Source organism: Sinocyclocheilus rhinocerous, unplaced genomic scaffold, assembly GCF_001515625.1.
Source record: "Sinocyclocheilus rhinocerous isolate Xijiao unplaced genomic scaffold, SAMN03320098_v1.1 scaffold1864, whole genome shotgun sequence".
In the NCBI taxonomy this organism is placed as follows: Eukaryota; Metazoa; Chordata; class Actinopteri; order Cypriniformes; family Cyprinidae; genus Sinocyclocheilus; species Sinocyclocheilus rhinocerous.
The window spans coordinates 532,369-544,465 of record NW_015639085.1 but is presented as its reverse complement, the minus strand read 5'-3'; the positions used below and the strand labels follow the sequence as shown (position 1 = coordinate 544,465).

The 12,097-nt window shown below is 38.7% G+C and overlaps 1 protein-coding gene across 1 annotated transcript in view; it reads right to left on the bottom strand.

The window, feature by feature from the left end:
* The window catches only part of LOC107750996 (protein tyrosine phosphatase receptor type G), a 286,241-nt gene that overhangs the window by 40,926 nt on the left and 233,218 nt on the right, over positions 1-12,097 (bottom strand). Inside the window, exon 8 of the mRNA XM_016566564.1 lies at positions 4,550-4,742. Within this exon, the coding sequence (XP_016422050.1) occupies positions 4,550-4,742 (193 nt within the window). The remainder of the gene's footprint in view (positions 1-4,549; positions 4,743-12,097) is intronic.

Sequence of the window (12,097 nt, the reverse complement as noted above, 5' to 3'; positions counted from 1 at the left end):
AAGGAGGGGGCTTTGTAGAAAACGAAGCGTTTGAGAGAGGCGGGGCATATAGGACCTACAATAATGTACAGTATTTGAAAAATAATGTGTTTTTTGAACATTAAAGCATGTCAACATATTCTGTTACACCAAATACACAAAATAATGATCTTTAAAAAAGCATCATATGACCCCTTTAAAGACTGTCCACACCAATAAAAATGTTTGGCACAAAAATTTGGTCCAATTTTGCACGTGATAAGTGGCAGACGGGCTGAAAATCAAAATCAACCTCTGACAGTAGGTGGTGCTGAATTCATTCGTTCATTCATTCATTCATTCATTCATTCATTCATACGCAAAACATGAAATACAAATACTTTAATGTACAGTCATTATATGTGCTGTGCTACCTTTTGTTTCTGACACCCGACTGTCATGATAAATCTTGTTTTCAAAAAACTATTTGCAAAAATGCAACTCTTATTGGTTGGTCAGATTTCTTCGCAATGCAATCTTCACAGTTGCATCTCTAGTAGTTTGTTGTTGTTGTGTTTCTTACTATTCTTTTTCGACTGTGAAACAAGGGGCCAGGCCAGTGTTGCCACCTTTTAAAACAACTGAGTGCAAAAAACAAAAAACAAAAATCACCTCACTCACACTATACATTATTAAAAAAGTACTATTCGTAGAGAACATATAAAAATCATAGTATACTTTGCAATTTACTAGCAATAAATTTAACATTTAACATGTCCATTTAACATGGATATGGACTTATCCCACATAATAGAACACAGAAGGGTTTATATAGGCTAAAAGCAACCATAAGATCATCGTCAAAAGGAGTTAAAGCTTCAAAATTTTGACTAAATTTTACTTAATTTACTAAGGACGATACCTACGAAAAACTGGCAAGAACATTGATCTGACTGATGTATGAAATCATGTATCATACCTTGTCATTGTCAGCATTTTTCACATTCTCAACCTCTTTTACACGATTGTGTTTAAATAATGAATTTTATATTATGTTCAACATAATTCTAAGAAACCATCACAAGAAAAGCCTGATCATAACATCTTCTCCGTCCTCGTATCTGTGCAGCACATCCCTACTCTCTCGTCCCACTCAGAAACACAGTCGCAGAGTTTACTGCGCAGGTCTCTTATGAGATGCACAGAGAAACGTTTAATAAAAAGGCCATCTTTGGCCCTCCGGCTTGTTGACCATAGAGAGTGAGATTAATGGAGGGATGTAGCAGGAAAGGAGAGAAGGTGAGAGCAGAAGTCAAATTAGAGAGAGAGAAAGTGCAAACACTCCGTTAACCTTGAGTGGCTGTTTCGAAAAAGACCAGTTTAAAGGAACAGTTCACATGAAAAAGAATATTCTACCATTGGATGGAAAAAAGCTTTTCTTTCAAAAAGATACAGGTTTTGAACAACAGAAGAGGGAAAATAAACGCAACTGTATCTTAAAGCAAGTGTGTGCATTAGCCACACAAGAACTGGCCTGATTACGCACACTTTATCTTGAAATATTGAATGTTTAACAAAAAAAACAAAAACAAAATTCAATTGATGCATTTTCCAGCTGGACACACTCGCAGGTGGGAATGTGTGCTGCATCAAAGTCTGTACTATATTCTGATAAAACTGATTCGGCTGTTTTGCCTACTGTGAGGGAGAGTTCAGCTATGATCCAGAGCGTCTTTTGAATTAATCGAAGCTGACAAAAAGTTCAGCTCCAGCCTGCAGGCACCATTGATATGCTTCTGTTTTCAGCTTCTATCACACTATTACTCCACCCTTTCATCCTCTTTTCTTTATTCTATCCTTTCTGTTCCCTTTTTATTCTTCGACGACAGCGTCCATAATCAATTTTGCATGGTGCTGAAATTAAACCTATAACCAGGGAGCGATAAGAGAAGCGTTTCTCTCTTCATATTACAGCATTTTAAAATATTTCCAAACACCCAAATTAATTCTATTTCTGATTCGGAATGTGCTGGAATTTAAACAGCTCTTTAGGAGGATCGGTGCAGTTTCGGTAATCCAAATCACCTGGAGTTTTTTGGATCTGCGTTAACAAGCTGGTCAGACAGAAAGAGTTTAACCCAGTGGTTCCCAACACTGGTCCTGGAGGCACCCCCACACTGCACATTTTGCATGTCTCCTTTCTCTGACACACCAATTTCAGGTCTTGAAGTCTCTACTAATGAGCTGATGACCTGAATCAGGTGTGTTTGATTAAAGAGACATGCAAAACGTGCAGTGTTGCGGTGCCTCCAGGACCAGGGTTGGGAACCATTGGTTTAACAGAGAGTGTGGGTGGTCAGCTCTCTGTGCTTCTTCAGCTTCTTCTGTTAGCCAATCATAGCAGTCGGCATTTACTTCCGAGTCTACATCCACCATGCTTATTCAAACAGAGCGTTCTGATGAGGGGGGTTAAAACAGGACAGAAAATAGCCTATTACTTAAAAAAATTAAATAAAAAAATGCCATTGTAAAAAGCCTCCAAGGGTCAAAATAAAATACATAAAAGCGTCTGTTAAAGAAACACCCACAACTTATTTTTGCTGTAAATGAAAGAGCAGCTATAAAAAGGGAGGATGAAAAAAGAAGAATTGTGTCCAAAAATGAAGAGGAATGAAGAGCTGAGGTAAAACCTGTTGTATTGGTCTCCATCTTCAAGACGTCGCGTCTTTACCCTGTCCAAGGCGACGAGGAAGGTGTCGTCTTTCTGCTTTGTCATTTGTGTACTGTGATCTGTGTTTGAGCTGTGGGGAATGAGGCATTGTACTTGGACCATGGATCACCAGGCAAGATTTTATGAACATGTGAGCAAACTGTAAATGAGAGGAGCTACCGCAGTACAATTCCAATGCCAATCAATATCTGTTAAAGCCCTCTAGATATTATGCTCCACATAGTACAGGGAAAGAGTGTGTAGGATGAGTGTTTTTGTGTATATGGGGTAAACAACCTTTGTCTGTACTGAAAGGTATGGGTGTGTATTTTTGTTTGCCAATTTGTGTGGATAAAATGTTCCCATGAGAAAAACGGCCTTCATAAAGGGATGTAAAAATGACAGTAAGGATGCTTGTTAGTTTGTTAGGGTTAAATCCCTGTCACATGACCCACGTCAGGGCTTCAGTGCTCCTCTTAACACAAGTGTCAAGCGCCGCTGTGATCTCCAGGTGAAAAAGCATTTTTATGACGTTGCTAGGCAGCAAGAAAGCGGGAAATAACTAATATGAACTGGAGTTTACAGCAGGAAAAAGTCCTGGTTTGTGAATGTCACCATATGTCTTCGACGCAGGGTGGGATATCAAAATTTAGGCTTCCAATAGCAGTCAAAAATTCAATACCTTACGTAACTATTAAACAGTTTGGTGACAGATGAAATGAAACTATGGCGGTCAATAGATTTACCAATTCAATATGAACAAAAATGTGTAATATATTAAAGCATTTAGGGCCAGATTTACTAAGAGCTTGCGACAGCGTAAACTGTCTTTTGGCGTTAAAATAGTACTGTCAGGATTTACTAAAGACGTGCAGTGAAGAATTAGCGCTGAAAAGGTATGGACACAGTTATTTTTGCGCCTTACCTTATTGAATATGCATTTGTAGGAGTTTCCCTTTCAGATGTAAAATTTATGGGAGGAGAGCATTCAAATGAATCACGCAACGCGATTTACTAACGTTTGTGCTTGTCAAATTACTGGTATTTGCTCCATTATTTAATGCCCAAAAAAATCATGTCTTAAAGCAGGCGGTAATTTGCGCTGCTCTTGGTAGATTGCGCTGGTCATTATGGAAATGCTCTGGTTGCGACTGTTCTCTGTATTGTGTGCATAGTAAGTAAATCACACACAGAATTTTTGTATCTGGCCCTTAGGAGGGAAAAAAAACTAAATAATGTGTAATTGTTGGGTTTGTGTAATATACAAAATATACACACTACCATTTGGGGTGCTTATGCTCACCAAGGCTATATTGCCATTAATTACACAAAAAACAGAAGCCAAATGAAAGTCCCCATCACGATATAAAATCAAAAGTGTGTGTATATCTGAATGCTTCAACCATTAGTGTCCAAATAACCTCAACAAGAACCAAAGCAGCTGTCTTTTGGACACCAGTAGAGGTAAAGCGTGTGGAGCAGATCTGTGGCATGAGGTGAAAAAAACAGCGTGTCCTTGAAAAGCTGCAGTCCTGTGCATTTCCTGCGAGCGCGGCTGCCACATGGAGCAGAGAAATGAGCGAGAAAATAGGCAAGTAAAGACAGAGCGTCTAATGACACAATAGCAGAGGACGGCACCATATGCCACCTACTCACTCTCATTACACACACGCATTCACAGACACTGACACACACGCGTTTGCTCTTGCATTATGCAATGCATTATGAGTAAGCACTAATGAGGGAAATCTGAATCTAAATTCGTATCCAAAAAGAGTCTAGAGCTTATGAATACAGGGTACGTGATTCACAGCCATGATGTACAAACATCTGGCTTGATAGAAGCTGCCAGCCAATCAGCTGTCAGGAGAGCCCACCCACCTTTAGAAGCCTCGGTACCGTACGGGTTCCCCAGGCTGTCAGTCAAGTCAGGCAGCCAAGCTTCTTTGACGGCGGATTTGAAGACCTCTCGGTTGTCCAGACTCTGGAGTGGGCGGAAGTTGTTACGCAGGTATTCCACGGATTTAACATGATCCTGCTGTTCTGTGGTGAAGATGGAGTAGAACGCTTCCAGCTGAGAGAGAAAGAGAGAGAGAGAGTTCAGTATGTTTTTATATCTGTCTCTTATTTTTCAGTAAGTCATCTCCCAAGATGCCCGGGGTCTATTTCCCCTCCTTCCAAACTAGTGACTCAGAGGAATGTTATTTTAGCTCACAGTCTGATCAAAGACTGAAAACACAACCGACCGTCTGTCTTACTTTCGCCTCTGCGATGCCTCACTAACCTTCTGTCTCTATCCCTCTCCTGCTTTTGTACTAAGGTTTGGATCAAGGTTGTTATATATACATATAAATTCGCTTCACTCTTTTTTCATTCCTTTTTCACCCCTTATGACATAGCACCACTAACTGCTCCTTCTGTCAAGAATGATACTGTACCATAATCAAAATAACACAAAGTTTAAGTCACATGTTACTTGTCAAATTCATAACAACATTGCTGCAGTCTTCGCTGACAATGAATTGTGCTATGCAAGCACCATCAGTGCTACACTTAGTAGCAAACTATGCATTACTGACATTGTGGCATTTCTAGTACATTTATAACTCAGAATGGACTGCATCAGCTCAGATCTTGCGTCAGATGGCCACACCAGAGAACACATTGTCCCTGGATTTGCCAAACTTGGCACACTTCATGGCATAGAATTTTTTTTAAATATTCAAGAGTTCTGTTTAAGACCGCTTGAATTCACTAACGAGATCTTGCCACAATTCTGTCTCTGAGCTCTTCAGGCAGTTCCTTTGACCTCATGATTCTCATTTGCTCTGACATGCACTGTGAGCTGTAAGGTCTTATATAGACAGGTGTGTGGCTTTCCTAATCAAGTCCAATGAGTATAATCAAACACAGCTGGACTCAGATGAAGGTGTAGAACCATCTCAAGGATGATCAGAAGAAATGGGCAGCACCTGATTTAAATATATGAGTGTCACAGCAAAGGGGGTGAATACTTAGGACCATGTGATATTTCCGTTTTTCTTTTTTAATAAATCTGCAAAGATGTCAACAATTCTGTGTTTTTCTGTCAATATGGGGTGCTGTGTGTACATTAATGAGGAAAAAAAATTAACTTAAATGATTTTAGCAAATGGCTGCAATATAACAAAGAGTGAAAAATTTAAGGGGTTCTGAATACTTTCCGTACCCACTGTATATTGTCTCTATATCGATACATATAAAAAAATCTATATATTGTCTATATATATAGAATATTTTGGTTATATCGCCCACCCCTAACGGAAATCCTCAAGAGCATTGTCAAATCCTACATTCCAGCACCAATACACCACAGAATCTGATTTGTGACATAATTTCCTGTGATTTTGGGTTGCATGCCGAGATCCGCTGCATCAATATGGCGCTCTCGAATAATTTCCTAATCACAATCCTCATCTATTAATCCCTCGTATGCCAAAACCGTGCTTGTAAACAGCTTATTGGGAGTGGGCACCGGCTACAAAAGCACGCATCTTATTGTGTACAATTCTTAGCGCAGTAGTAATCCGGGACAGATTTGTGTGTGGCGATGCCTCACTAACCTTCTGTCTCTATCCCTCTCCTGCTTTTGTACTAAGGTTTGGATCAAGGTTGTTATATATACATATAAATTCGCTTCACTCTTTTTTCATTCCTTTTTCACCCCTTATGACATAGCACCACTAACTGCTCCTTCTGTCAAGAATGATACTGTACCATAATCAAAATAACACAAAGTTTAAGTCACATGTTACTTGTCAAATTCATAACAACATTGCTGCAGTCTTCGCTGACAATGAATTGTGCTATGCAAGCACCATCAGTGCTACACTTAGTAGCAAACTATGCATTACTGACATTGTGGCATTTCTAGTACATTTATAACTCAGAATGGACTGCATCAGCTCAGATCTTGCGTCAGATGGCCACACCAGAGAACACATTGTCCCTGGATTTGCCAAACTTGGCACACTTCATGGCATAGAATTTTTTTTAAATATTCAAGAGTTCTGTTTAAGACCGCTTGAATTCACTAACGAGACTTTTGCATTTGTGTCTTTACAACATTTCTCAAAGACAGCTGCTCTGTTTTTAGTTATTGATAATGTGTTATTAATTGCATAAAATGTGACAAACAGTAATTATATATGTAATATATTAAGCATATAAAAATATTACTATTTTATTATTTTTACATATATTTTTTATGTTTGTTTTTGACATTATATTTATATTATATTTTTTCTTTGTTTTTATTTTAGCACTGACTGTTTGCTTATCTTCACTAAGCTTGAATTTTTTTATTTGAATTTTATTTATTATTATAATTTTTTAACTTTTGTTAGTAAGGCTAGTTTTAGTATTTTGTGATATTGAAATCGATGACAAGAATTATGAAATTTCAGTGGTATAAAAATTTTGATATAAAAACCAGCAAAAATAACTATATCACTATATACAGTGGGTACGGAAAGTATTCAGACCCCCTTAAATTTTTCACTCTTTGTTATATTGCAGCCATTTGCTAAAATCATTTAAGTTAATTTTTTTTCCTCATTAATGTACACACAGCACCCCATATTGACAGAAAAACACAGAATTGTTGACATTTTTGCAGATTTATTAAAAAAGAAAAACTGAAATATCACAAGCTCAGTATTTAGAGTAGAAGCACCCTTTTGATCTAATACAGCCACGAGTCTTTTTGGGAAAGATGCAACAACTTTTCCACACCTGGATTTGGGGATCCTCTGCCATTCCCCCTTGCAGATCCTCTCCAGTTCTGTCAGTGTGTGTGTGTGTGTGTGTGTGTGTGGACTGAAAAATAGCTTATCACTCCACACAGATAGGTGTCTGAATTTTCTGCATATGTGGGCAGGGATGAGAGCCCACGGTGTTGATCATTATCAGTTGTTTGTTAAAGACAGGTTTCTTGGCTGAGTTCACCTGAGTCTCTGTTGTGTTTGGATTCTAGATGGCTATACTCAACATGTTACAGTCACTTAGAAAATACAAATGAGCTTGATGCTTTCTTGGCCCATTTCTCCACTCTGTGAGTGTGTGTTGGGAGAGATCATCTGATTGCTGGTGGATCTGATTTCTCATACTGATAGCAGGTAAAAAATAGGAGATGGCGATATAATTACAGTTAATGTTCACACATGGTCCAAAGGAGAGAATGCAGAAAGTCTTCAGCAAAACCACAGCATAAACAAAGAGGGATTGTTATGAGACAAGAACCTGCAAACACTTCACCACCCAGCTCCTTTTCACTTCTAATCCTAACCACCAAATCCCCTGTTTTTCTCTCTCTTTCTTTCTATTCCTCTATTCATCTTTTTAGGTCTGTGTATCCAGTGACAGTAAGTTTAAATTGATCATTTCAGACAGACAGATTAAAGCAATAAGCCACAAGAAGCTGCACATTACAGTGAAGTTAACGTAAGTAAAATGTGTTCTTAGGCACAGCATGAAGCTGAATATAAAGTGGCTGTTATGATGTATGTGTGTGTATACATACATATATGCACTGTATGTATAATGACAATATGAGGCATAACATGGCTCATCCAATTAGAATTGATAATCAAAAGTTGAACTATCCATTTTATAAGGCAGAATATCATGTCCTAATTCCTTAGTCTTGATACGCAATACAACGTACGTGTGTGTGTGTGTGTGTGTGTGTGTTTATGCAATGACTGTGCATCATGGGTAAGAAGGTTAAGTAATCCCTGGTGGGAAATCACAGCAATAGGGCCGTTCTGGATCACACATCTGTGTGTGTGTGTGTGTGTGTGTGTGCGTGCGTCACTGCTTAAAAGACATGTTGGCGTCTGATGGTTGAGTAATCCCTTATGGCTAACCACAGCAACAGGGCATTCTTGGGGCAAACTGCAAGATATGTGTGTGTGATGTCCACCTATGCTCCAGATGTTGCAAATGCAGTAGACTGGCTGAGCATCGATCGGCTCTTAAAGCGCCCCAGAGCTCCGTCTGTCAGTCTCCGTGACCTACTTCCTGCTTTGATGAAGAACAAAGGAGCAAGAAAAATGGGGAGTGAAGGACAACTGTCTTCCTCCATAGATTCACTTATATCTGCCTCAGCAGTGTTTCCTTTTAAACAAAATCACCCAGAGACGAAAGGGAACAAAAGAACTTTAAGAGGTGTCAAATGAGAGCAGAAAGCTTCTGTGGGCAGCGTTTATGGCTCTACGGAAAGGACTGTGGCTTCCTGTAGAAAGCTCGCTGAGCTGTGACCGTTACACGTATCACTTCCTGCAGTTTTGATCTGACGGGCTCAGAACATTTGGATACTGATGGTGACTCACACTTCTGACAAAATCTGGGCTATTATTGCATATTTTTCAGTGATTACACATAAGAAGTCGACTATATGTAAAGTCATGTAAATGCCTTCATACCTTGTCAAAAATGGTTAAAACTTTAAGATTTTTGCCCATTAGCCTGATTTGACTTTGAATGCAAATTGCTTTTTCAACATTATGCCATTGTATTCAATGTGCGCAAATCAAATTTTTGACATCATCATTTTCTGATTTGCATTCAAACCCCTAAAATGGGCTTTTAAATGAGTCGAATCTATCGTATGCCAATCTGTCTCAACAGAAATTTAAATAAAGAAAAAGTGTAGCATCTGCAAAACAACATATTAGCCTGGAATAATTTCTGGTTCAAATGTCCTCTGTCTGTGGGTTTCTTAGTGGCGCATTTGCATAAGATGTGTACTTGAGTTCATAGATGGCTAGACGGAGCACAAGAAGAGAAGAGAACACTGGGGTATTTTTAAAGTAAATAATTTTTAACTCAAAATGGCATGATACTAATGGCGGCACACTTAAAAACAGAGCAAGATATAACAAAGTTGTCGAAGATATTGAAGACAAGAATGCTAATTGAAGTTCTTTTATGACAACTCTCGGAAGATTTTTGCATGATAATGGATATGACAATGTTAACGTATTTGGTCTTGGTGGAATAGATCTGCTACGCTTCTGCTGCTGAATTGCTGCTGCTGTTAGTTATTGCTGTTGCTGTAGATTATTTTAACCAGAAATGCTCTGCTCTGCTGCTGCAAAGCAAGTACAGGAACTTGCTACTGCCAATACAAACGCAGACATGGTGTTGTAAGTATTTAAGACATACTGCTGCTGCACAAATAGCATATAAAATAACCCGTAGCAGATCTATACAGGTGGAGCTGGGGAAGGTGAAGGGTTTCATAGGAACGCTCTAGTGAACGCAAATGCTCTAGTGAATGCTAACCAGGCATTTAAATACAAAGCAGTAAGCTCATTGGCTGCATATGCAACATGAACCAATCAGCTTGTGCCAAGCAATTTAACTCTGTGAATATCATCAGTTAGTGATAAGGACCCATCAGTCTGCGCCATCTGGAGTTTCATGACAGAACATGGCATTACAAAAAACTAACTAAAACAAAAAAAATACGAAATAGTCAACATTGCTAATTGACTAGCCAATTGTAGAAAGACTAGTCATTAATATACATTGTGACTAACAAACTCTCATGACAGCATGCATACAACATTACATGTGTGTGTGTGTGTGTATATATATATATATATATATATATATATATAGGACCTTGTACGCATGCATACAATATTATAAATATATATTTTTGATTGCTTCCACTTTCCTAATTTGTAAGTTGCTTTGAACAGAAGAGTCTGCTAAATGACTAAATGTAAATGTAATGTGTGTATATATATATATATGCACTGTGTCAGCTGACAATCAGGTAAACAATAGGATGGCACATTAAAGGTGCAATAGGTGATTGTTTAGGCATGGCTTTGGACAGCGATTGCAGGGAGGGTGGGACGTTCGCGTTCAGTGCTATCAGGCTAAAGTTAGCATTTTCCGAGATCCAGTGGTGGAAGAGTACTGAAAAAATATACTCAAGTAAAAGTACCATTACCTTCCAAAAAATGTACTGTGAGTAGAGTAAAAGTACTTGTTCAAAAAACTACTTGAGTAAGAGTAAAAGAGTAGCCTATTTAAAAGTACTCATGAGTATCGAGTAGTGAGTACTCAGCTGTGGATTCTACCCCCTCATTAAAAACTCTGTACACCGCAATTTATGAAGAACATTATGTTGTGTATTTGGTGTAATGCAATGTGTTTATGCAGTTTAAGGTTCAAAAAACACATTATTTTCCACATAATGTACATTATTGTTGCTCTTCTATGCCCCGCCTTTCTGAAACGCGTCGATTTTTACAAAGCTCTAGTTGTGTCCTCTTTTGGAAGGCCAAACAAAGTAGTTTCGTTTTTACAACGAAACACACATTGTCTTCACGACATGGCGGCTGCGGCAACAACTACAGTGAGACACACACACACACACACACACACACACACACATAAGCCGCGTTTCCACTGTCAGGCCAAAAGCGGACGTGCTAGTGCATGCCAGTGCCAGTCATGTTTCCACTGTCACTTCCGGGGCTTGATCGTGCCTCGTCGGTGCTTCCTCGGGGCCAACGGCCCGGGTTTTTTGGCCCGACGAAAACCTTGGGCCAAAGCGGGCCAGCTGGGGCTAGAGGAGTTTCTCCGCATCTGGAGAGCGTCAGCGCCGCGGATCATTTCATAAAGTTAACAGCTATAACACCAGCATTAAAGACTTTTAAAATAATTTCAGTTCAAAACTCACTTTCAGACAGCAGCGAGAGTTTGAAATAACTTGATCCGATGTGGATTATGATCACCATACAAAGCAGAAAGATTTATAAGCAATGCAAAAGGCTATGCATGCTAGCCATTAACGTTACCATAGTAAACATGGTAAATACGACCGCTTGAAGAAATCAGATGTCAGCTTTTTATTCTCTATCACAATCGTGTATTTACTTAGTAACATACCTATTTTATCTGTCATGAGTCTCATCTCCAGAGTTTAGCTCTGCGTATGTCATAAAAATATAATAGCCTAATGGTTTTTGTTCGGGAGCTTTTATAAAAATATAGAAATGATAATTCTTTCTAAATGTGATGTATATAACTGTGACTACAAATAAACAGAAACAGACTCGACTGAATAAGTAGCTAGGCTATGTTCATACCGCTTTATTTCTGTGTGACCAATTTTCAATCCTGATAAATTAATTCATTATGATCAATGTATCACTTATTATTGTAAAACATTGATGCTTTTGGATTTAAATCTTTAACAAAGCATGCAAACAAACGGCCGCTTTTATCATGCTGGTTTTGTGATCGCGCTAGTTCCAGTGACTTATTTCTTATTCGTTTTCTGATAACTTCTCTTTGTTGGTAAAATGATGGGGTTGCGTCGTGACGTTGTTCCTGAGAGGCGTGTAAAGGGCGGGTTTTAGTGAAGCG